At 44.6% G+C, this 24,664-nt stretch overlaps 1 protein-coding gene across 31 annotated transcripts in view; it reads left to right on the forward strand.

Annotated features, from left to right (window-relative positions):
* Positions 1 to 24,664, forward strand: part of Dlgap1 (DLG associated protein 1) — an 852,341-nt gene that overhangs the window by 748,656 nt on the left and 79,021 nt on the right. For 20 of the 31 annotated variants that reach the window (NM_001347411.1, XM_006524173.3, XM_011246406.3 and 17 more), the window contains one exon: positions 468 to 497. The exons of the other annotated variants lie outside the window; for them this stretch is intronic. In NM_001347411.1, the coding sequence (NP_001334340.1) occupies positions 468 to 497 (30 nt within the window). The remainder of the gene's footprint in view (positions 1 to 467; positions 498 to 24,664) is intronic. 31 annotated transcript variants of the gene reach the window in all.

The following is a 24,664-nucleotide window of genomic DNA, read 5'->3' on the forward strand; positions in this document are numbered from 1 at the left end:
CTTTATATTTGGGGAAAACAAACAATGGTCCAGTCATGAGCACTCTCTATTTTCTCTGTGACTTGACATACCCAGGTCGCCTATGCATTGCTCACCGGCAAAGACAAAAGCTAAACCTGAAGACTGAGCGAAGAGCCTCTTACCCAGCCAGCTCGGAGAAGGGTGCAGGAGGGATAATACGCCTTGGTTTTCAACCACCTATTATGTATTTCAATACAAACTCTGTCCCAAACTGTGTAAAATGATCCCCACGACCAGTTGGGTTTTGGTTTGGTTTGGTTTGATTTGGTTTAAAAAAAAAATGCTGATAGCTGCTGTCTTTCATTTTTGAAATCATTTATTTAATTTCTCAAAAATGCCAACACCAAAACTATCCAGACCTGAAATGTGTGTTATGTGAAAACTGGGGGAGAAGAAAAGGTAACCAGGGTCCATTATATAACTCCCATCTTCTGTTTCTATTCAAGGTGTCATAAAACTGAGTTCTGCCGTTGAAGGTACGTTTTGTTTTTACAACCGCGAAATCAATACTGTTGTGCTTCAAGGCCGCACAGCGTGGCCCATAGCTAGCAAGCTTCTGTGGCCGTGGTGTCTGACGCCATGTTCCGGTTGCCAGCTGCCGCCATTTTGTCTGTGTTTCTCCTCGTTCTGGTCATGTTATACCACCAAGCCTCCACCATGACCCCAGCAGTCCCGTGAGGACAGCAATACGGGGCGCACATGTCTGTCTGTATTTCCTTGTGTGACTGCCTCAGATCCCGAGCTCCTAAGGAGCTACTGACTCCGGAGCCTATGTGGATGTGAAGGCCTGTGGGGAGCCTGTGACCCTAACTTTGAACAAGGCCACTCCAGTAGAGCCTTGCTCCTCTGTGCCCACACAGTGAGCCTGTTTCCCTGGGAAGCTTGTGGGCATGCAGAATTCTTTAGGCTCCCAGGCTAGCAAGAATACTTGTCCATCAAACAGCAAGTTCTTGGGTCCTCTGTCTACCACAACATGCTATGGCGAAGGCCTAGCATGGCAGTGCATGCCTGTAATCCTAGTGTGGGAAGTGGAGACAGAGGATCCATAGAAAATAAGAAAACAGTTTGGTCTACATGAGACTTCGTATCATAGAAAATTGGAAAACAGTTTAGTCTACATGAGACTTTGAATCAAAGGAAGAAAGGAAGAGAGAGAGAGAGAGAGAGAGAGAGAGAGAGAGAAAGAAAAGGATTTTGTGGAGGCCAACCTTGTGTTGTCTAGTTAATGAGTAATGATTTCCTTCTGTTAAATAAGGCCCTGAGCCCCCTTCTCTGGCACCAAGACAAAACAATTAATAGATAAAACAAAGAAAATACAAAATCAATGACCCACAGCACATTTTGCTGAGGAATGCCCAGGAACTCTACAAAATAGCTCATCACTTCCCCTTAACCCAGCACTCAGAAGGCTGAGGTGGGAGAATCATGAGGTTGAGGCCAGCCTGGGCTACATAACAAGTTCCTGGTCAGCCCAAGTGTGACAGTGAGGCCTTGTAAGACCCTGAAACCCAACGATAACAGAATATTCCTCATTACCTGAAGTGATGGTCATTAATTGGTATTTTTTTTTAAATGATGCTCTTCCCCTCTTAGAGTCTTTCTAGTCCATACATACAGTCTATGGCACTTCCTTTGTGGGTCTCGTGTTTGTTTGGGGGTGTTTCCTGTTTGTTGGGGGTGTGCCTGCCATGCCCAGAAGATGCCTTCATCCTCTCGGGGGAGGCTGTTTAGAGGGAGTGGTGGGTTCCAGGTGAGTTTTACAGCTTGCAGGGATAAGGAGGGGAAGCCTGGAGCTGGGGAGGGGCTTGAAAGGAAGAGACAGGCTGGAGCCAAGCATTCAGAGGGACAGAGGCTGAGAGTTAGGAGACTCAAAAGGAACTTAGGAACTCATTCATGAGACCAAGAAATCCAGGTGGAAGGCTCCTGGGTTTAGTGCCCCACACACACACACTGCCTCCAAACCAAATCCCAAAGCTGGTGAGGCAGTGTTCTGACACTGACAGCAGAAAGAATGCTGATATACTAAAGGAAGGAAACATGGAGGACTGGAATGTAGCTCAGTGGCAGGGTGTGTGCTTAGTATGTGCAGGGTCCTACACACAGGCACACTCACACACACACAGACACATTCACACATGCACACACGCGCACACACACTCACACCCATGCACGCACTATACCATCAAAACAAATGAACAGGAAGAGTTCAGATAATGTGCTCCGAAGTAGAGAGAGAGAGTGACGTGAGCAAAATTAGTCGAAGCCCAAAGGAGAGCACATGTTTCAGGCCTCGGCACAGTCTCATCAGAGGAGAAGTTTACAGAAAGCCTCTTGGATCCGTTTCACGCTCATCTAAGCACATGAGTCAGAGCTGGACAGTGACTCAGGGGATAAGCGTGCTTGCTCTGTAACCACAAAGACCTGAATCTGAACCCTAGCACTCACATAACAGTCTGGACACAGCTACACATGCTTGTAGCCCCAGCACTGGGGTTTCGGGAGTGGGGGAGCAGGTCAGAATGCCAGTGGCCTAGCCAGAACTGTGGGGCTCCCCTTTCAGTGAGAGACCCTGACTCAAAGCTGTAAGGCAGAGATGATAGAGGAAGACACCAACATCATGTTCTGGTCTCTTACACACACACACGCACACACGCACACACATACAAGCACACACACACACAAGGTTTGCACACCTGAACACTCAACACACACAAATACCACATGCAGAGACACACATTAAAAAGAAGTAATAATTATACAGTAGAAATGGCAGTTTAGGCTTGGAGTTTCAGTTAACCATTCCCAATAGCAGCTGAGAGTTAGTCCCTTTAAGCCATCGTAGCATTACAAAAGAACTGGAAACTTGGTCTGTACATCATCCATGTGCCTTAAGCACAATATTCCACTCACACCAAAAGGATAGAACACTATTCTCCTAGAGGTTGTGAGTGGATAGCATGCCCTTTCTCAGCCCCTCCGACAGAGTTATATTCAGAGAGAGATAAAAATGGGAGGAAAGTGGGGGGGGTGGGGGGCAGGCAGAATGGATGTCCAGAGCACATCTGGGCAGCTGTTGCCTTCCTCCCAGAACCCCTGGGGTCACAGGAAGTTCTCATAGAGGCTTCGGGCGCTAGAGGTCAGGCTTCCACTGCTGCTTGGGCGTCTCATTGGCTGAGAGCTGTAAAAGCTTGCAGGCTCAGAGCATGCTGTGTCGTAGCTGTGTTCAAATCCGTGGGGGGAAGGGGGGCAGTCTGGGGCGGGGGTGTGTGTTCAATGCATGCATCTCAGTGCATCTAGAATGTGAGGCTCTTATGAGCATGCTTGGTGGAATGTGTGTCAGATTACAATCTCTTGCTGGGCGATGAAACATCGAAGGTTCAACTGTTGAGTTAATTACCAAACTTGACTAGTCTGTCTATGGAATGCATTTGGGGCAGCTTCTTAGAGCTTCTCCAAGTCGTGTCCGGGAATATGCATGCCGACAGAAGAGCCCTGTTGTCAAAAATGAAATGTCTTCCCTTTTCTTTAAAAATGAGTCGTCCGACTTGTCCTAGAACTCTGAGACTAGCGTTAAATTCTAGGTAGGTTCTCTTTTTCTTTGCTTTTTAAGGAAAAACATTTGGGAGGAGCTGGGTGTGGCACTGATTGGTAGATGGCTTACTTAGAGGGCATGGGGTCCCCGGGTTCAATTCTCATCACCAAAAAAAAAGGGGGGGGGCGCATGACTTTGAAAGCCATCAAAGAAAAATCTACAGAGGTTCCTCTTGCTTTTTCCTGCCAAGAATTTTGCCATATAAGTTTAGCGCTTTCCATTTTCTAAAATGCTGTGTCTCCTTCAGCATTTTGTAGCTTCCCATAAGCACGAAGGGGAGCAAGTCAAATGTTCTTTGGAATATATATATATATATATATATATATATATATATATATATATATATATATATATATATACACACACAGGAACACCCACTTTATTTTGTGATGAAGAAAGGCGTTTGGACAGAAAGAAAAACAAAGAATCTTTAACTGAAGTATTTTTATCATTATCACTGATTGATTTCTTGCCTTTAGTTTTAGATGGATAGTTCCAAACTCAGGTCTGGGGAGTTTGGAATGGTGGAGCACTTGCGTACCACATACAAGACCCCTGGGTTCAATCTCAACACAGGGAGAAGAGGGAGGCAGCGCCAGGGCACTGGGAAGCTTAGCACATAGATGCACTTCTTGCCAAGCCTGGTGCTGAGCTCAGACCCTGGGGCCTACCTGGTATATGGAGAAAACTGCCACCAGCAAGCTCCTCTGACCCTACATGGACGTGGAGTGATCTCTCTTTAAGATTAAAAGAAAAGGGAGTGGCTAGTTTCAAACTCAAGAAAATTGGGGTAGGAGAGAAAAACCCAGAATCAACACCTAAAGTTGGGGCAATGATATGGGAAGAAAAAAAAATTCCCATGAAGTGTCCCAGATTAGAGTCTCCCAAATCTCACTCCGGAAAGGGAGGGTTTTTTTTTCTCTCCCAGAATTTGAGCAGACAGTGCACTTCCACACGTGGAAAGAGAAGTTGAGCCTTATCAAGGAGCAATGCCAACAAGACAGCACTGAAGCAGCCTGAGTCAGAACTGCCCTGAGAGCCCATAGGCAGCTCTGTCTTCCCAGAGGGGAAACCCAGCCCCAGCCCAGCCGCTGTGGTGCTGGGATGGGATGGTACCTTCTTAGGTTTGAATGGTGTTAGAGGATTCTGGGAAATGGCAGCCTGCTGGACAAGATGAGACAGCCATGTTGTCAGGGTGGTACAGAGTACTACTGCTGGTAACCAGGTGTGTTGCGTGGTAAGATCCCCTCAAGGGTGATTTGTTGATGGGTGCCTTTATGGTAAGGATTCCTAACACCAAATGACAGAAAATGCTTTGGAAAGCCGGGATAGAGAGAAGTTTGCGTAGGAAAAGTCCCATGACTTTAAAGCTATGAACGATGATTCAAGCTCTCTCTCCTCTTGATTGTAACTCCCACAGGGGTCCTCCAGGTGGGGTGCTCCATCCATGACTGAGGTTGTGTAAGCAGAACCTCCTCAGGGCACAGGAATATTCTCAGTATTCTCTTTCCGTTTTCCCTTTTCCCTTCATCCTAGGCATGTGATGCATACTTGTAATGCCAATTTTCAGAAGGCAGAGATAGAATTTTGCAAATTCAAGCCAAGCCTAGTCTACACAGTGGGAACCTACTCAACCAATAACAACTAATAATAACAATAATTTTTTTAATTAAATAAATATTTTTTTATCCCAACAATGGCTGGTGAGTCCATTCCCCGCCATAACAGTGGACTTTGGACTGTCATATCCAAGGTGATGCTTTCTGCAGGTGTGTGAGCTCTAAACCATCAACTGGAACAGTAAAACCAAGGCCAATTAAATAACTCCAAGCTTGACGACCTAACTTCAACCCCCAGGTCCTACAGGATAGGAGAGAACTGACCCTCCCAAAGTTACCCTCTGACTTCCACATCCATGCAGTTGTACATGTGCGCACACACACACAGACACAAATAGATGATAGATAGATAGATAGATAGATAGATAGATAGATAGATAGATAGATAGATAGATGATAGATAGATGGATAGATAGAAAGATGGATAGATAGATATAGATAGATGAATAATAGGTAGATAGATGAAAGATGATAGACTAACAAACAAACATGATAGATAGATAGATAGATAGATAGATAGATGATAAATAGATGGATAGATAGAAAGATGGATAAATAGATATAGATAGATGAATATAGGTAGAGAGATGAAAGATGATAGACTAACAAACATGATAGATAGATAGATAGATAGATAGATAGATAGATAGATAGATAGATGCTTTTTTTTTAAGAATAGTAAAGGAGACTAGCTTATTGGTACATACCTTCAATCCTTCTACTTGGGAGGCAAAGGCAGAAAAATGTCTGAGTCTGAGGTTGCCTTGTCTGCAGAGTGAGTTCCAGAACAGTCAAGGCTACACAGACTCTGCCTTACAGACAGACAGACAGACAGACAGACAGACAGAGTGAAAATAGTTTTGGGGAGGTGGAGCCAGCATATGCAAAGTCCTATCTTTGAGTCCCAGCGCCACAAAACAAATAAATTAAACAAGCAAAGTTTAAAAGCTAAGATAATGAAAGCCTGGGTGTGTGACTCAGTGTTGCACAAAGTTCTTGGCTCCGTCCCTCAAACGACAATGGACTGTGTATGGTAGCACATTCTGGAATTGCCAGCACTCAGCAGGTGGAAGCAGGAGGACCATCCTCAGCTACATAATGAATTTGAGGCCAGCCTAGCCTATCTCAAAGCAAGACATAAAGCTTGGGCTAGCCCTCGCTTCCATTTTCCAAACGAACAGCACCTCTGCTTCCTGTCTGTGTTGTAACTGGTAAAAAGAAGGGCTGCATCCCCTTTATGGAACTATGCCCTGCACTCATGTGCCTGTCAATAACTGAGATATTCATTTGCTTTGTCTTCAATGCAATCATATGCATTGAATCCAGAAATTTTCCAAACAAAGTTAACATTTTAAAAGCCCTCAATCTGTCACATAGGACTATAATCTTAGCTTCTGGGGAGACTGAGGTAAGATTATTAAAAGTTCAAGGCCACTCCATTAGAAAACAAAACATGTTTAGAAGAAGAGGGGGAGAAGGAAGAAGAGAAGAGGAGGAGGAAAGAAGATGGATGGATGGAAGGAAGGAAGGAAGGAAAGGTGCCTGACAAAAGTGTAAAGATGGATTTACTTTTAGCTGATAGATCAAGGGTACAGTTCATCATGCAAAGAAGTCAGGACAGACAGACAGAGTTTGAGGCAGCCAGTTACATTCCATCAGCAGTGAAGACGTGGGTAAGACTGCCCAGCTCACTTTCTCTGTCTTGTTCAGTCTGGGACCCCAGCCCATGGGTTGGCATTACCCACATTTACTGAGCCTTCCCATCTCGGTTAACCTAGTCTAGATCATCTCTCAAGCATTCCTAAAGGCCTGTCTCTTCAGTGAGTCCAAATCATCAGTGGCCAACATTAACCATCACTCAACAGAGCTTCTTTCCCGGGGCAAAGATATAGCTTAGCCACTCACAGTTATGCCATAACCCATGAGTGTCGTGAAAATGCAGATGAACATTTCAAAGTCTAAAAAAAAAAAAAAAAAAAAAAAAAATCAGTGAATAAAACAGAGGCTATAGAGCTGGCTCAGAGGGTAAAGGAGCCTGTTCCCAGCCTGAGGACCCGAGTCTAATCCCCAGGACCCACAGGATCAAAGGAAAGAACTGACTTCTTCAAGTTGTCCCCTGACCTCCATGTGTGCACCATGACATGCACACACACACACACACACACACTTAAAACTGAAAAACAAAACAAACTCAGAAAGTGTGGAATTTTACCAAAAAAAAAAAAAAAAAAAAAAAAAAAAAAAAGCTAAAGCCAATGTGGCTGAAGTTATCCTGACAGCAACATTTCAAAAATTTGTGAATTTTATCACTCCAAGCCCATGCATGACATCTGTGCTGAATCTGCAGCCTTGAGCACTGGTAACACATGAGCACCTCCTAGAAGAGAGTCCACATGTCCCCTGCTCCGTAGCCTGCCTTTTCCATCTTCCCCCGGGGCAGGAGAAGGAGGCATAAGTCACAGAGGCTGTGGGGGACAGTTGCATTTCAGCTCACTGCTTCCTGTCCCTTCTGTGTCTTAAGAGCATAGGTTTTACTCTGTGTGTCTGTTTCCATTTGTTTAGCTGGAAGTTTCCTATATAAGTAAAACGTAACAACCCGCTTTGATTTGTTCCTTGGGAAGACGATTCTTTAAGACAATGGCCCCATTATCATTCTTTGCAATCAGGTCCACAGTGACAACAAGGCCACTCCTACTATCTCATTCCCAAACTTAGAAAACCTTTCACATTTTCAATCTAAAGTCATAAGCAACCTTCCTGTTGTTAGCTTTGGAATATGGCATAATTGAGACACTAGCTCAAGTTACTGAATGCTATGGCCTGGAGTATGACCCTAGAAGTCACATCTTAAACTACTACCCATTGCACCCATGACAGTTAAGTGGAGAGGCCATTACTGTTGACTCCTATATGCGCTGTGCACTTAACTGAGATGTCCACAGATCTGAATGCTGCCACCACCACACACACAGCTGTTTGGTTGAACACGCGCTACCTTAGGTGGAGAAACACATGCTCGGATTTCATCTGGCTTCACGGAGTCAAGAGCTAAAGTACTTTCACAGTAATGTGTAGGTGATAAGCAAAATCAGCTACCTGATGGGAGGTGAACATCTTTAGAGAGTCAGACTTGCAAGGGTTCCCTAGTTTTTGGCACTGTTGGGCTGAGCTGAATCAGGAAGGACCTGGCTTCATCTCTGTAGAGTACAGTATTTTTTTTTAAACTCTAAGAGATACAGAAGCGAATTTCACCTCCTCTGACACCTTCTATGTGCTTCTGTGGATTGTACAGTTGGTCAAAGATGAAGCGAAGGCTGGGTTCAGAGTCACTGTGATGGAAGAAAGTGCAGAAGCAAGCAAGCACACATGAGTTGCCATCTACAGTGAGATACTCTGTGTTCATGGCCTTTCCTGGGTTTTGTTTTGGTTGTCACTGTAACAAATGCTTAAAAAGAAACAAGTGAAAAGAAGAAAGGTTTGTTTTTAGAACCCAGTTGGAGAGGGGCTGGCTGGCTCCATTGCTTTTAGGCATGTTGCAGGGCAGAACATCATGGTGGAGGGCACCTTGGAGGAGTGTAATAGGAAGGGACCAGGGTAAGACACACCTCTTACAGCTACATCCTGTGACTCACTTCCTCCCACCACACCCCACCTCTTTCTACCACTTCCCAGCAGTGCCATTGTAACCCTAAATCCATGATGGGTTTATACGTTAATTAGACCCTATCTCCATAATCTACTTGCCTCCAAGCGATTGAGTCTACCTTCTGCAGATCAGGTGCTCAACATATGAGCCCCTCAGGGGAACGCTCCATGTCCAAACTGTAATATTTTCTGAACCACACCTTCCACATCTGGAAAATGGGATCAAAATTAGTTACCATCCCAGGTGTTTAAGAGGCTTAGAGTTAATGTAATGTTGAGTAACTAGTTTAACATGTAGGTGCTTGCCCTATCTATCTACCTACCTACCTACCTATGTCTGGAGATCAGATCCAGGACATTGCACATGCAAGACAAATGTTTTACCACTGAGTCACATCTCGAGCTCAATAGAAAAACCTTAGAAAAAAAAACAAAACCAAAAATCTATACTTGGGTAGTGTGTGTGTACACATGTATGCATGAACTTGGTTCCTTTCACCTTTATCTACTGAAACATCTCTCTGGTCTTTTTTTTTTTTTTTTTTTTTTGGGTTTTCAAGACTGGCCCCTTTTTAAAAAAGAAAAAAAAACATTTTTGAAAGAATAAAATCATAGGGGCTGGAGAGAGAGAGCAATTAAGAGCACTGGCTGCTCTAGCGAAGAACCTGGGTTTGGTTCCCAGCACCCACATGTCAGACTCCTAACTATCTCTAACCCTAGTTCCAGGGATCCAATACTTTCTTCTGGCAACTGTGGACATCAGGTACATACATGGCATATGACATACTGGCAAAACATTCATATACATAAAATATAAATAGATAAACCATAAAAGAATAAAATCACAGAAATGAGAAAATGTCCCAGAAGAAAAGTATGGCCTCTCCTAGTCAATAAACTAAGCCTGCTTCTAATGGACAAGCAAGATGGAGACTTTTCCTAGGGATATCTAACAAAAGAATAAAAATATTCTTTTGGGTCAGGGGTCTTATGTTACCCAGGCTGGCCATGAACTAGCTATGTAGCTGAGGGTACTTTGAACTCTTTCATCTCCTACCTCTGCTTCCAGGGCTGTGGTTACAAATATGCACCACCATACTTTGTTTTGCGGGTGCTAGTGATTGGACCCAGGGCTTCAGGCATGTCAGACAAGCATTATACCAACTGAGCTACATCTCTAGCCTCCAGCTTCTGCATTGTATATTACTAGAAAGTTAGGAAGAAGTGTGAAGTGAGACAGCTCTGTAAAGGCACTTGATCCAAAGCCTGCTGACCTGAGGTCAATACCCCACATCTACACTGTAGAAGGAGAGCCAAGTATAGATTGTTCTTTGACACACACATACGTGCATATACTCTAGACATACATACATAGTGTTTTTATTATCAAGAAGTAAAACTCCTTGATTAGCCTTTTCCTCATTAACTGCCCTGAAAATATCCATAAATGCAGAATTTGAAACACACAACAGTAAAGGGCAGAGTTTCCTCCCCCTCCCCACTCTTGTGCATTAGATAATCAGGAACATCTCAAGGTCCATTTTATTCTTGGGAAAATGTCAGCAACATTAGTGAGACAGATGAACTCATTTAAAGTAGACAAAAGAATAGCTGAAAAAGGGGGGCTGGTGAGATGGCTCAGTGGGTAAGAGCACCCGACTGCTCTTCCGAAGGTCTGGAGTTCAAATACCAGCAACCACATGGTGGCTCACAACCATCTGTAACAAGATCTGACGCCCTCTTCTGGAGTGTCTGAAGACAGCTACAGTGTACTTACATATAATAAATAAATAAATAAATCTTTAAAAAAAAAAAAGAATAGCTGAAAAAAGACACACGGAGCCAAGCGCTCTGTAATGTTAGTATTCAAAGACGAATAAGATGTGGGTTCTACCATGAGTTGTGACAGGAGGAAATCTGAGGCAGGAGGATGGAGTTCAAGGCCAGCCTGGACTAAATGGTCAAACTTAGTCTCAAAAACATAAACAGAAATAAAAGATTATGCGGTTTCCGGTATGTTCTCCTAAGAAGACAGCTTCAAAGGACTGAGAAAGGACAGGGATCATGTGCATAATCCAGGAAGAGAATCTTTCCAGGAGGGGCAAGAGACACAGTAAAGAAAGGGATGGTAGCCAGGCATGGTGGCACATGCCTTTAACTCCAGTGCTCAGGAGACAAAAGCAGGCAGATTTCTGTGAGCTGCAGGCCAGTCAGGGCTTCACAGTAAAGCCCTGTCTCATAAATGGGGAAAGAAAAAGTAAAGAAAGAGAGAGGATGTGACTCAGCAGTTGGGTGGTTGCCCAGCATGGGTGAGGCCCTAGGTCTTGACTCATGCAACACACACACACACACACACACACACACACACACACACACACACACACACACCCCTACCCCTGCAAGGAGAAAGACCGGCAAATGCCAGATTAGGAAGCAGGAAATCCAGTAGTCCCCATTTATCTGTGGGGTTTTATTCTCTTTACTTTCACTTACCCGGTCAACCACAGGGTAGAACGACTGCCCGCAAAATTCCAGAAATAAACAAGTCATGAGCTGTAGGGTGAGCATTACTCTGAGCAACATAGTATCTTCCCCTGTCCCCACCTGGGCATGAGTCATCCTGTGCCCAGCATGCCCGCACCAGTTTGTAGGGTCATTAGCTACTTAGTAGCCCCTTAATTACTCACTTAGCAGCTCTCTTGGTTGTCAGATTGACTGCTATGGTACCACAGTGCTGCTGTTTTAAGAAATTCTTCTTTTACTCAGTAATGGTTCCAAAACGCAAGAGTAGTAATGGAATGGAGGCAGCGGGACTTAAGACACGGAAGGACAAGTTAGTCCTGGGTCTGCATAAAGATGTTACAAGTCTCCTCATCATCACCATCACCACCACCACCATCACCATCATCATCATCATCATCATCATCATCCAGAGGGCTCTATGTAAATGGAGGTTTCAAGCACATACTGAGGTTCTAAAAATATGTCCCTGGTGGCTAAAGAGATGAACTGAATAGACAGTAAAATAAATATAAAGACTGTTGATAGATAGTAGGTAGATAAATGGTGAGAAAGGATAGTTATATGATAGACAGACAGATACATAAATAGGCACAGTCCTTCAGTATTACAAAGTATGAATAGTAATGAACCCTGTTATGGTTTGTATATGCTTGGCCCCTGGGAGTGGCACTATGAGAGGGTGTAGCCCTTTCGGAGTAGGTGTATCACTGTGGGTGTGGATTTTAAGACCCTCATCCTAGCTGTTTGAAAGTGAGTATTCTGTTAGCAGCCTTCAGAAGAAGATGTAGAACTCTCAGCTCCTCCTGTACCATGCCTGCCTGGATGCTGTCATGTTCCCACCTTAGTGATAATGGACTGAACCTCTGAACCTGCAAGCCAACACCAATAAAATGTTGAACATATAAGAGTTCCCTTGGTCATGGTGTCTGTTGATCACAGCAGTAAAACCCTAATTAAGACAGACCCATAGACTCATGCATTATATGCTTAGCCCATAAGGCATGGCACTATTAGGAGGTATGGCCTTATTGGAGTAAGTGTGACCTTGTTGGAGGAAGTGTGTCACTATGGGGGCCAACTTTGAGGTCTCATATGCTCAAAGTATGCCCAGTGTGGCTCAGAGTCACTTGTGCTGCCTGCAGATCAAGTTGTAGAACTCTCAGCTGCTTCTCCAGCACTGTATCTGCCTGTATACCTCCATATAATAATGGACTAAGCCTCTGAAATTGTAAGCCAGCCCCAATTAAATGTTTTCCTTTATAAGAGTTGCTGTGAGCCGGGCGTGATGGCTCACACCTTTAATCCCAGCACTCAGGAGGCAGAGGCAGGCAGATTTCTGAGTTCGAGGCCAGCCTGGTCTACAAAGTGAGTTCCAGGACAGCCAGGACTATACAGAGAAACCCTGTCTCGAAAAACCAAAAAAATAAAAAGTAAAAATAAAAATAAATAAGAGTTGCTGTGGTCATGGTGTCTCTTCAGAGCCTTAAAACTGTAACTAAGACACAGAGGCAAAGATTGTAGTATATAGCATAGTATCTTTCCAGTGATCCCATATCACCTGGCTGTTACAGGCAGAGATTGTAGTATATAACATAGTATCTTTCCAGTGATCCCATATCACCTGGCTGTTACAGGCAAAGATTGTAGTATATAACATAGTATCTCTCCAGAGAGCTCATATCATGTGGCTGTTTGCTGCTCTAACTGGCCATGAGACCTGGGAGAAAAGAGCCGATAAATGAATCAGACTAAAGCCTCATGCAATAGCCAACTTTATTCAGAGCATCAGACACTTTATACTCTGAGAGCGAAGAGGAGCCACCTGAGGAAAATGTACAGTCACAAGGACAAGCCATACAAGGCAGAAACAGGGTTTTCCATAGAGGCACATGAACAAATAACAATAGCCAGACAATACTAAGGAACAATCGGAGGTAAACTCACTCCTCGCCGCTACACCTGGGAGGGCCATGAAAACACAGCCCAAGAATAATCCTGTGGTCTGAAGAAATGGGGGTCACAAGGCTCTTGCCTTTATTTCCTGGAGTTTTCTCACAAGCACTCAGAATTCTCACATGACTTTAATCTTAGACTGTGTTCTGACAGCTGACCAAGAAAGCATAGTTTGAGTCAATAATTTATAAAACAGCTGCCCAAAAATCACAATGTATGACTTAGTAGAACTTAAATAAAACAAGAGAGCTCACGCAGAAATTCAGGCAATATCCTTACCAGGTGTATTCACATATACCTGGGTTTTACTCATTTAATGTTAGGGTATTCCATAGAAATGAGAAATTTATTGCTGGTAGATTAACTTAAATGGCAGTAGATTTAGCTTGTGTAAAACCCAGGGTTTTTTGTTTTGTTTTGTTTTTCGAGACAGGTTTCTCTGTGTAGCCGTGGCTGTTCTGGAACTCACTTTGTAGACCAGACTGGCCTCGAACTCAGAAATCTGCCTGCCTCTGCCTCCTGAGTGCTGGGATTAAAGGTGTTCGCCACCATGCCCGGCTAAAGCCCAAAGCCCAGGGTTTAACCTGGAGGGAAGAGAGTGACCTTTGAGGGCGGGGGGGGGGGGGGGGGGAGACAGAGAGAGAGAGAAAGAGAGGCAGAGACAGACAGAGAGACAGAGAGACAGAGAGAGGGGAGGGAAGGAGGGAGGGAGGGAGAGATGAAAACCAGGAAGGAAAGAGGAAGGGGAGGAAAGAAAGAGATGAAGTGAACTCTGAAGAGAAGAAGCAAAGGATGTAGTTGAGAAGGAGAAAGCTTTGTCCTTGGTGTGAACCCCTCGACTTGACGCCCAGTACCTCAAAAACAAACAAATAAAATAGATATTATCCAATGATGAGGTGAATCAAAATGGGAAGTCCAAAAATATCTTTCAGACTCTAGTAAAACCGGACAAAGGGGACTAGAGAGATGGTCTGTAACATTCTTACCTAAGACCTGAGTTTGGTTCTCAGCACCCACCTCTGCTGGCTCACAACCTTCGGCAACTTCAGCTGCAGAGACTCTAGCATCCTCTTCTGACCTCTGAGGGTACCTAAATTCATGTGTATACATATCTACACATAGATACACAAAGATACATTAAGTGAAACCAAAAGAAGTCTTTAACAAATAAAAGAGAGGCTGAGAGGGTGTCAACAATGGCAGATATATTTAAAGGTTGTGCTGGGCTTTTGTTTTGTTTTGTTTTAACACAGAATCTTTCTGTGTGGCTGTGGTCATCTGGTCCCGAAATCCCCATCCTCTCCCTCACCTCCTAGGTGCTGAGATCACAGGTAGAGGCCACAATGTATCGCTCTGCAGACATGTTTTAAATTGTAGCAAAAGGTGGAAACAAAATTAACACCCTTCCCAAATGGTAGAGTTGAATAAAAGTGAATGTCAAGGAATATACTGATAAATTAGAAAACTTCATTAAGACTTTCTTACAGTTAGGCATATGTAGGGTTATACATTAATAGAAACAGGCAGATTTCTGTGAGTTCCAGGCCAGCTATGGCTACAGAGTGACACCCTGTATCTAATTAATTAATTAATCAAATTTAAAAATAAAAAGCTGGACATAGTGGCTTTAATCCCAGAACTTGGAAGGCAGAGGCAGTTGGATCTCTGAGTTCAAGGCCAGTCTGATCTACCGATGGAATTCCAGGACAGTCAGAGCTACAAAGCAAAGCCCTGTCTCAAAAATAATAAATAAATAAATAAATAAGAAGTTTTTGATCAATGTACAGTCAATAAACTAAGTAAACATTACATTTGCCAACAGTAAGTAGTAGATGAAGTTATAAGCTCATATAGGACCTAAAATATAGTAAGCATGTATAAGATTCCTTTACAGAATATCATAAACCAGGTGTGGTGGGGCACACCTGTGATCCCAGCCCTCAGGAAGCAGAGGCAAGAGGTCAGAAGCTCACGGGCAGCATTGGTAAGTTTGAGGCTACCTAGGAGATGTGAGACTCTGTCTCAAAACAAAAAAATATATATAAAACTTTATTAAGAAAAGTTATGTAGGGCAGGAACAATGGCTCAGCAGTTAAGAGCATACACACCTTCAGTCTCAGCATTCCAGAGGCAGATGCTGGCAGATCTTTGTGAGTTCCAGGCCAGCCTGGTCTACAAAGTGAGTTCCAGACCAGCCTGGTCTACAGAGTGAGTTCCAGAACATCTTAAGAGCTACATAGACAAACCCTGTCTCAAAAAAAGTATTGGCTGCTCTTCCAGAGATCCCAAGTTCAATTCCCAGCACCCATACTGGCAGGTTAGAACCATGTATAACTCCATTTCTGGGGAATCAGACACCATCTCCTGGTCCCCACAGGCACGAGGCATGCACATGGTACACACACATCCATGCAGACAAAACACTCCTACATATAAAATGAAATAAATCTTGAAAAATTAACAATAATAATTTTAAAAGATTATTTTGGCTTAGAGATTTAGAAATTTTAGCCAGGCAGTGGCGGTGCATACCTTTGATCCTAGCACTAGGGAGGCGGAGGCAGATAGATCTCTGTGAGTTCAAGGTCAACCTGGTCAACAGAATGAGTTCCAGGACAGCCAGGAGTTCACAAAGAAACCCTGTCTTGGAAGAGAGAGAGAGAGAGAGAGGGAGGGAGGGAGAGAGGGAGGGAGGGAGGGAGGGAGGGAGAGAGGGAGAGAGAGAGAGAGAGAGAGAGAGAGAGAGAGAGAGAGGTTTTGAGATTTCAGTCCATGATCATTTGGCCCCAGTTTTTTGGGAATAGCCATGGGGAACATATGAAGGGGCAAAGCTGTCCACATATGGCAGCTAAGAAGCAAGGAGAGAGGAAGAAATGAAGGAACTCAAATCTCAATGTTTCTTTTTTTTTTTTAAGATTTATTTATTTATTATATGTAAGTACACTGTAGTTGTCTTCAGATACACCAGAAGAGGGCATCAGATCTCATTACGGGTGGTTGTGAGCCACCATGTGGTTGCTGGGATTTGAACTTCAGACCTTCAGAAGAGCAGTCGGGTGCTCTTACCCACTGAGCCATCTCACCAGCCCCTCAATGTTTCTTTAAGGAATCCCAGTGACCTGATTTCTCCCATACACCCTACCTACCATTTCACCACAGTCTGGCAGCAAAGCCATTAACTATGAGATGGTGACACAAAAACCACAGCTCTTACCTCAAAAGAGGAAAAGAAAGTTTATTCTGGAGTCAAATCTGAGTGACCATGGCTGAGAACACAGATTTAGGTCACCCCAAACACCATGTTCCAATCCACTAGCAGCTTCCTGGGATTTTATACTGACAGTACAAAGAAAGCCATAAACCAAACACTTCTAAGATACACGGGTGGGCACCTCAAGGAGACAGCGTATGCGAAGTAGGGAGGTCCCTGCCACAGACTCTCGATTGCTAGCCGATGACAGGCTTAGCTCCTGGCTTGGTGGGAACTAGGGTCTGTTCTTACATTCCAAAGGATTTACCTAATGGAGACAGGATATTAAGTCACACAGAGAGGCTGCCAATAAATGGTTACCTACAGGTAAGGAAGGTAGGTAGCCCAAGGTACTTGGCTCTGGGTTGTCAACATTCCAATGTCTATGCTGTCACTGAAGTCCAATCGGTCATTCAGCCTTTGCGAATGTCAACGACCTTCCAGGAACTGAAGCTCAGAGACTCTAATACTCCAGATCCAAACTGTGGATCATAAATGTGTCAGTTTTCTTAAAACTTACCCCAAGTTCAATGTGATCTTAATTAAAAGCCTAATTGGTTTTGTTGTTGTTTAGTTTTGCTTAATATCCCAAAGTACTTCTTTTTGTTACTGTCTTGGTTTTTTGGATTTTTGTTTTTGGTTTTGGTTTTTTTTTTTTTTTTTTTTTTTTTTTTTCAGACAGAGTCTCACTACATAGCCCTGGCTGGCCTGGAACTCACTATCTAGACCAGGATGACCTTTGAACTCACAAATCTGCCTGCCTCTGCCCCCAATGCCCCCTCTGCCACTCCTGCCCCTGCCTCCTCCTGAGTGTTGGGATTAAAAAATCCACTATCATGCCCAGCTAAAGGTACTATTACATGACAAGATCATGCATCAAGACTTAAATCACCCTCTAATAAGATGTATGGGCACCAGGATGGGGAAGGTGTCAGAAAGCACTGTGCATGTGTGAAGTCCTAAGAAGCCACTCTGCAGAGCATTTGGGAAAGGCCATCATTATAGCAGGGTACTGGCACAGGAGTATTGCCTGGAAGAAGAAGAGGAGGGAAAGAAGGAAGGGGGGATGAAGGATGGGAGGTAGAAGGAAGAAAGGAGAAGGAAGGAGGGAGGAAGAGAGAAGAAGGAGGGGGAGAGGGAGAGGGAGGAGGAGAAGCAAAGAGAAGAAGAACTCTTCAAGAGCATTTCCTCAGTGGCCTCTCTTCTTCCACTATGCGTCAGGGGCAAACGGCTCCCCAGACTCCCAGTAGCACCACAGGCAAGTGGCTGCACCAAATGGGTCTTGAGAAATGTTCTAGGAAGAATTAATATTGCTGTGACAAAACACCATGGTGAGAAACAACTTGAAGAAGAAACGGTTTCTTTGTCTTGCATTTCCACATCACTGGTCATCACTGAAAGAAGTCAGGACAGGAACTCAAACTGAGCAGAACCTGGAGGCAGGAGCTGATGCAGAGGCATGGAGGAGTGCTGCTTCCTGGCTTGCTCCTGATGGTTTGTTCAGCCTGCTTTCTTTTAGAACCCAGCACCACCTGAGGGGGTGACCCCGCCCACCATGGGCTGGGCCCTCCCACATCAGTCACTAATTAAGAAAATGCCCGATCCCTGGATCTTATGGAGGCATTTTTCCCTATTGACGCGCTCCCTTTCAGGTGACTCTAGCCTGAGTCAAACTGACATTAAACGAGCCAGGACAGGAACACTTATCTAAGCCATAGCAGGGGACATGAACTGATGGGACTTCTGGGATGCTGACCCATTCTGTACCTTGGCCTGGAAAGTAGTTATAAAATGACCTTTCTGTAATTGTTATTTAAGAATATTATAAGGCTGGAGAGATGGCTCAGCCGGTAAGAGCACTGACTGCTCTTCAGAAGGTCCTGAGTTCAAATCCCAGCAACCACATGGTGGCTCACAACCATCTGTAAAGAGATTTGATGCCCTTTTCTGGAGTGTCTAAAGACAGCTACAGTGTACTCACATATAATAAATAAATAGATATTTTTTTAAAAAAAGAATATTATAGAATAGCCGGGCGTGGTGGCGCACGCCTTTAATCCCAGCACTCGGGAGGCAGAGGCAGGCGGATTTCTGAGTTCGAGGCCAGCCTGGTCTACAAAGTAAGTTCCAGGACAGCCAGGGCTATACAGAGAAACCCTGTCTCGAAAAAAACAAAAACAAAAAAAAAGTGCTTAAAGTATATGATTTCATATATGTGTATGTATATGTGTATATGTGTGTGTGTGTGTGTGTGTGTGTGTGTGTATGTGTGTGTGTATCAATTGCCAAGTCATACAAACACCTCCATGACCTAAAAATGAACATCTCCCTATAGCACTCTCTCTGCCAGTGGTCCTTTGGTTGTGACCCTCACAGAGGTCACATATCAGATGTTTATTTACATTGTGCACCATAACAATAGCAAGACTACAGTTGTGAAGTTGCAACAAAATAATTTTATAGTTGGGAGTCACTGCAACTTGAGAAACGGTATTAAAGGTTTAATTAAGCATTAAGCAGGTTGAGAACCACTGTTCTATCCCAATGCAAACCTACCTAGTGTCCCTAATAAATATTAGAAGCCTCTACCATAACGAGCTTAAAGCCAGACACTTTCTACTGCGAAGGCTTAACCAAACCTAATCGCCTGGAACACAGTTTGTCTCTGTCGGCAATGACTGACTTGGAGGCTTTGCTTCTCCGTGGAGCAGAGAGCAGATCGTTGAAGGTCGCTGTCCTGAAGAAGCTGGCGCACAGGAAGCAGTGAGCGTCACCTGGGCCAAGTGCCTCAGCTGGAACACCACTTCTTTCCACCATTCCCCAGCCACTCCACCCAACACACTCACAAGCACATACCCACCAACCAATGGTAGACACTGCAAAAGAAAACGCCACTCAGCTGCACAAGAGCAAATTGGTGGAGCATGGTAGCTCCTTGTACAATATATGTTTATACATATGTGTGTTTATATATATACATATATATGTATATTAGAGAGAGAGAGAACAGACAGGCTCAGAACACACTATATAACCATGAACTTATTTTGATCCTCCTGCTCAGCTTCTTAAATGGTGATATTACAGGCAGGAGCTATGATGCCCAGCCTGAAGAGACGTTAGTAGTCATAAATTGGATGAGCATGTGATAATGGGGTGCTGTACAACTAAGCAGCAGGGTATGGAGCTCTCTGCTCGGGAGACAGGGATGAGAACTGGGACTTCCCACAGACATTACCTCATGGTCTCAGCAGGGGGAGCAGAGGCGCTTTGCCCACACTTCACAGCCAGAGGCTCCTGGCTGGTTTTCCCTTTTGTGCTGTGAGTGGTAGGTGGAGTTTCCTTCTGTGAGCATCCCCGAGGACCATTTGTTTTGGCTTTTAGAACAGGAAGGGGGCACGGGGTGCGGGGAAAGCTACATGTGTGGGAGGGAATTTATGTTTCTTAGTAGTTGAATTCTTTTTCTCCTGAGGTAACCTGGGGTGAGGTGACCCATCTCTCCCTCTAGTTAAGGTAGTGACCCTCAATCTTCGTAAAGCGTCCACCCTTTAAAACAGTTCCTCGTGTTGCTGTGGCTCCCAACCCAAAGATTATTTCTGTTGCTACTTTGTAACTGTGAATTTGCTACTGTGATGAATCATGATGTAAACATCTGTTTTCCTACTTCTTATTCTAACCCCAAAGGGATCTCGACACACATGTTGGGAACCACTGAGTTAGAGGAATCGGAAACGTGCAGGAAAACTCCTTTATACCTGTTAGTCCCCTCTGATCTCTAACTGTGGATGAGATGACGCCTAAGGCGTAAAAGTTCTTCAGGGAAAAATGGATGGGCTTGTAGAACAGAGGAGGTAGCCCGTGAGAGGTGGATGGTGAGTATCCTGCAAAAATGGCCTTATAGCTCAGGAAATATGACGCAGCAGGATAGAACCTGCCAGGTGGGCAGAGCAGTCAACTTTGAAATCCCAGAGGCCAGCCCAGCCCTTCCGGTTTCCTGGAATGCTGTCCTTGTCACGTGGTGGTTGAGGAAAAACCCTGCAACAGCAACAGGGAAGCTGGAGTGACCCTCGTCCGCCACTAGGGGGCAGAGAAGCCGAGTGACTCGTATAAAGATACACATGCCAGGCTGAACCACCCCCCACCCCCCATCCCCACCCCGAGTCAAGGACTCACAGCCGGTATAGGCTGGCTCGCATAGCACAAGAGCCCACTGTCTCGCGGCCCAAAGCTGACGCCCTACCACTCAGACCAACAGTTGTGTGTCATGAGGAAGGTGGGACAGAGGTGACTCAGGGAAAAGCTGTTTTCCCCAACCCTGGCATTCGGTTAATCTCATTTCAAACCCTGTCACTCACCCAGAAAGACTGCTCAGCCTGCCTTACTTCCGCTGCTGGAGCCCTGGAATGTGGCAGCAGCAGCTGTCAGGGTGATGTGGAGGCCCAGCTGGGGTGGAGAGAGGAAAGGTACCACCCAAGGGTCGTCAGAGGATTGGAAGCAGTGAGGAGACCCATCCATCACTCAGTCGGGTCCAGCGCCACCCCACCTTACTGAGAAAGCTGCAGAAGGTGGAAGCCACCTCAACCCTATTTTTCTTCACGTGATAGAATGGAGACCGGGGCCTTTCGCATGCTAAGCAAGCATATAGACTGCATTGCCAGCCCTGATGTATTTTAGGTGCTGCTAATACTGAGTTTCTTCGCCGGGCGTGGTGGCGCTCCCAGCAGAGGCAGGCAAGGCCAGCCTGGTCTACAGAGTGAGTTCCAGGACAGCCAGGGCTACAAAGAGAAACCCTGTCTCAAAAAAACAAAAACAAAACAAAAAAATACTGAGTTTCTTCATGGATGTGTGAACAGAAGAGTCTCTAGGGTTGGGAGGTGTGACTCCTCCGTAGTAGAGCATTTGCCCAGCATGTGCAAGGTTTTCGGAGCTCAGCATCACAGAAAAGATAAAGGGAGGGGAAGAGAGAGAGAGAGAGGTTCCTTATGTATATGAAAGTATGCATCTATAGGGATCATGAATGCAAACAAAGCTTGGGAAATAAGGACTGATGTCAGCAGATATAAACAAGAAGACTCGTAACTGTGGCTTCTTATGTGGTGTTAGCCTTTCCTGTACACGGTCTTTGTTTAAACCTCAAGATTCCATCAGGGCAGCACCTTCAACACTGACATCGGGCAGTTGAGAGCCCATGCGCCTCTGATTACCCAGCTGACTTGATGCAGCTAGTTAGTGCCAACATTCTAATCAGTGTCTGTGTGATTCAAGCTGGGCTGGAGGAATGACCTCATGTGTGTGCTGGAAGTGAGTGTGTGGGCTGGAGAGATGGCTCAGCGGTTAAGAGCAGCACTGACTGCTCTTCCAGAGGTCCTGAGTTCAATTCCCAGAAACCACACGATGGCTCACAACCATCTGTCATGGGATCCAATGCCCTCTTCTGGGGTGTCTGAGGACAGCGACAGTGTACTCATATACATAAAATAAATAAATAATTCTTTAAAAGAAAAAGTGGGTGTGTAATATTTCCAACCAGCCAGGGAAGGGTTGCTGCAGGCAACAGGGAGAGGGAAAAGTCGAGAGTGAATGTATCCCTTCTGCCTGACCATATATAAACATACTTAATTTATATCGATGAATCTGTAGATATGATGTGTATTTATTATTAGCCTATATTTGTGCACATGTGTACTTGTGTATGTATATAGATATACAGATGGATGGATGGATAGATGGACAAGTGGGTGTAACTAAAGTAATCCAGTCACAGAAGGGGACAGATAATGTTACAGTAAAAAAAAAAAAAAAAAAAAAAAATCTTTGTAAAGGGAATAGAATCTATAGACTGCGTAATAATCCAACCTTCCAACTGGGCCAGATCCTTCACTGGGCCAAAGGAGCATCCCTAGGAAAGCAGCCTCACCTTAAACCACGCTAGAGAGAGAGGTCGAATAATTAGTCCTTTAATAAGATGCTGTGCTTTTCTCTCCAGAGTCCCCACCCCTAGGGCAGTAGCTTGCTGGCCACAGGGCTGCAGCATCTCAGGCTTATAGCTTGTAACCCTTCTGAATTATTTGGGAAATTCTACCTCTTCTCTCTCTCTCTCTCTCTCTTTGCTTTTTGGGTTTTTTTGTTTTTGTTTTTGTTTTTGTTTTTGTTTTTGTCGAGACAGGGTTTCTCTGTATAGCCCTGGCTGTCCTGGAACTCACTCTGTAGACCAAGCTGGCCTCGAACTCAGAAATCTGCCTGCCTTAGCCTCCCAAGTGCTGGGATTAAAGGCGTGCGCGACCACCGCCTGGCTGAATCCATTCTTAAATTCTTTTATTAATGAGACTAAGAACCCCCAAGTGGGGTCCCCAATTTCCCCTGTATCAACACGATATGATTCTGTGTATGTGAAGAACCTAGAGTAACCAAATGCATAGACCAGAGGAGAATAGTCATTGTCAGGGACTGAAGAGAAGAAAAATGAGGAAAGGTTCATCTACCTGTTGATTTATGCTGGGGACTGAATCCAAGGCCTCACAGACTGACTCTACTACTGAGCTACATCCTAAGCCTAAGTCGTGTTAATAGATACACAATTTTGGTTTTCCAATGAAGAAAGTTCTGGAAAGAGATAGTGATGGATGAACGACAGTGTAGATGTACTTAAGACATAACTGACCTGCACAATTCCAAATGGCTAATGTTGTAAGCCTCATGTTATGTATAGCGTTTTTTTTTTTTAAAAAAAGATACTGGAAGATAACCTTGTAATAAAAGAAATATACACCGGGCAGTGGTGGCACACGCCTTTAATCCCAGCACTCGGGAGGCAGAGGCAGGCGGATTTCTGAGTTCGAGGCCAGCCTGGTCTACAGAGTGAGTTCCAGGACAGCCACAGCTATACAGAGAAACCCTGTCTCAAAAAACAAAATAAACAAACAAACAAAAAGATCTAATGGGGGTGGGGGGGAATCTAGGCTAAACAAATATAACAGTCTAGGGGATTCAGATGAAGCCTGGCCCTACAGGTAGTAAAAGATTATCAGGTCATACCCTACATCTATTCCCAGCATTCCCGGGGGTAAAGAGCTACTTCCTGTGAAGAGGCATGTTCAGTTTTTCCTGCTTTCCCTGCCACTTGTCTGTGTGCACAAGGACCTCTTACCCTTTACAGGTGTCACAGTGCAGAGGGACCAGCAGAGCCTATAGGAAATAACACACTGCTATCTCAGGGACAGTGGTGGGTGCCGTGGTGGGTGCGGCTTACTCCTCCTTCCATATTAGATTTGTTTCTCCAACCAAACAAACTGATAGAAACACACAAAGAGAGACACAGGGAGACACTATCACACAGAGAGACACATCATGGAAACAACCAGGGATGGCCACCATACATACACATGAACAGACCAGGGAAGTCCAGTGACAGCTCACAGGGATCCTGGACATGGGATCTACAGTCACATCTGACCTCCCCTAGCCAAATAGTACCTCCTACACAGCAAACTTACCTTTAGAGATGTGCAGACCAGCTGACTTGTGTCGGGTGCCTCTGGAACACTTGGCAACTAGCAAACTGTGACTCAGAATGGGTTTTCCCAGGGCTTTGGAATGTCTCAAGTTGTGCACTCCCTAGAAGTCTTTTTCAGGTGGCATACTCTTCCCTGCTTCTGGGAGTCCAGACCCATAAATGTCTGGGTCCAGTCTCTGTGGAATCTTACTGAGGCTTCCAAAACATTTAGTTGAAGCCAACCAGAAATGACCACTCAGACACAGTTTATAGCCAATTGAAAGTCTTTACTTCAGATATCTGGGACTACACTCAGGTATTCAAGACCAGAGAGTAGCACCAAGTGTTGGTGATAAAGGCTTTTTGTTTGTTTTGTTTTTTGTTTGTTTTGCCAAAACTCACATCCCGGCATCTTGGTTTTATACAAGCAAGCAGTTTAACAGAAGCCGAGATATCCAGGCATCTTAACCTTGGGTTCCTGGAATAGAGTTGGGTAATTTTCCACAGGATTGTCCAACAGGAAGATCAAATTTTAGTTAAACTGGAAATGATCTCAGCAAAAAAACAAG

The sequence above is a fragment of the Mus musculus genome, chromosome 17, assembly GCF_000001635.26.
Source record: "Mus musculus strain C57BL/6J chromosome 17, GRCm38.p6 C57BL/6J".
Taxonomy (NCBI): domain Eukaryota; kingdom Metazoa; phylum Chordata; class Mammalia; order Rodentia; family Muridae; genus Mus; species Mus musculus.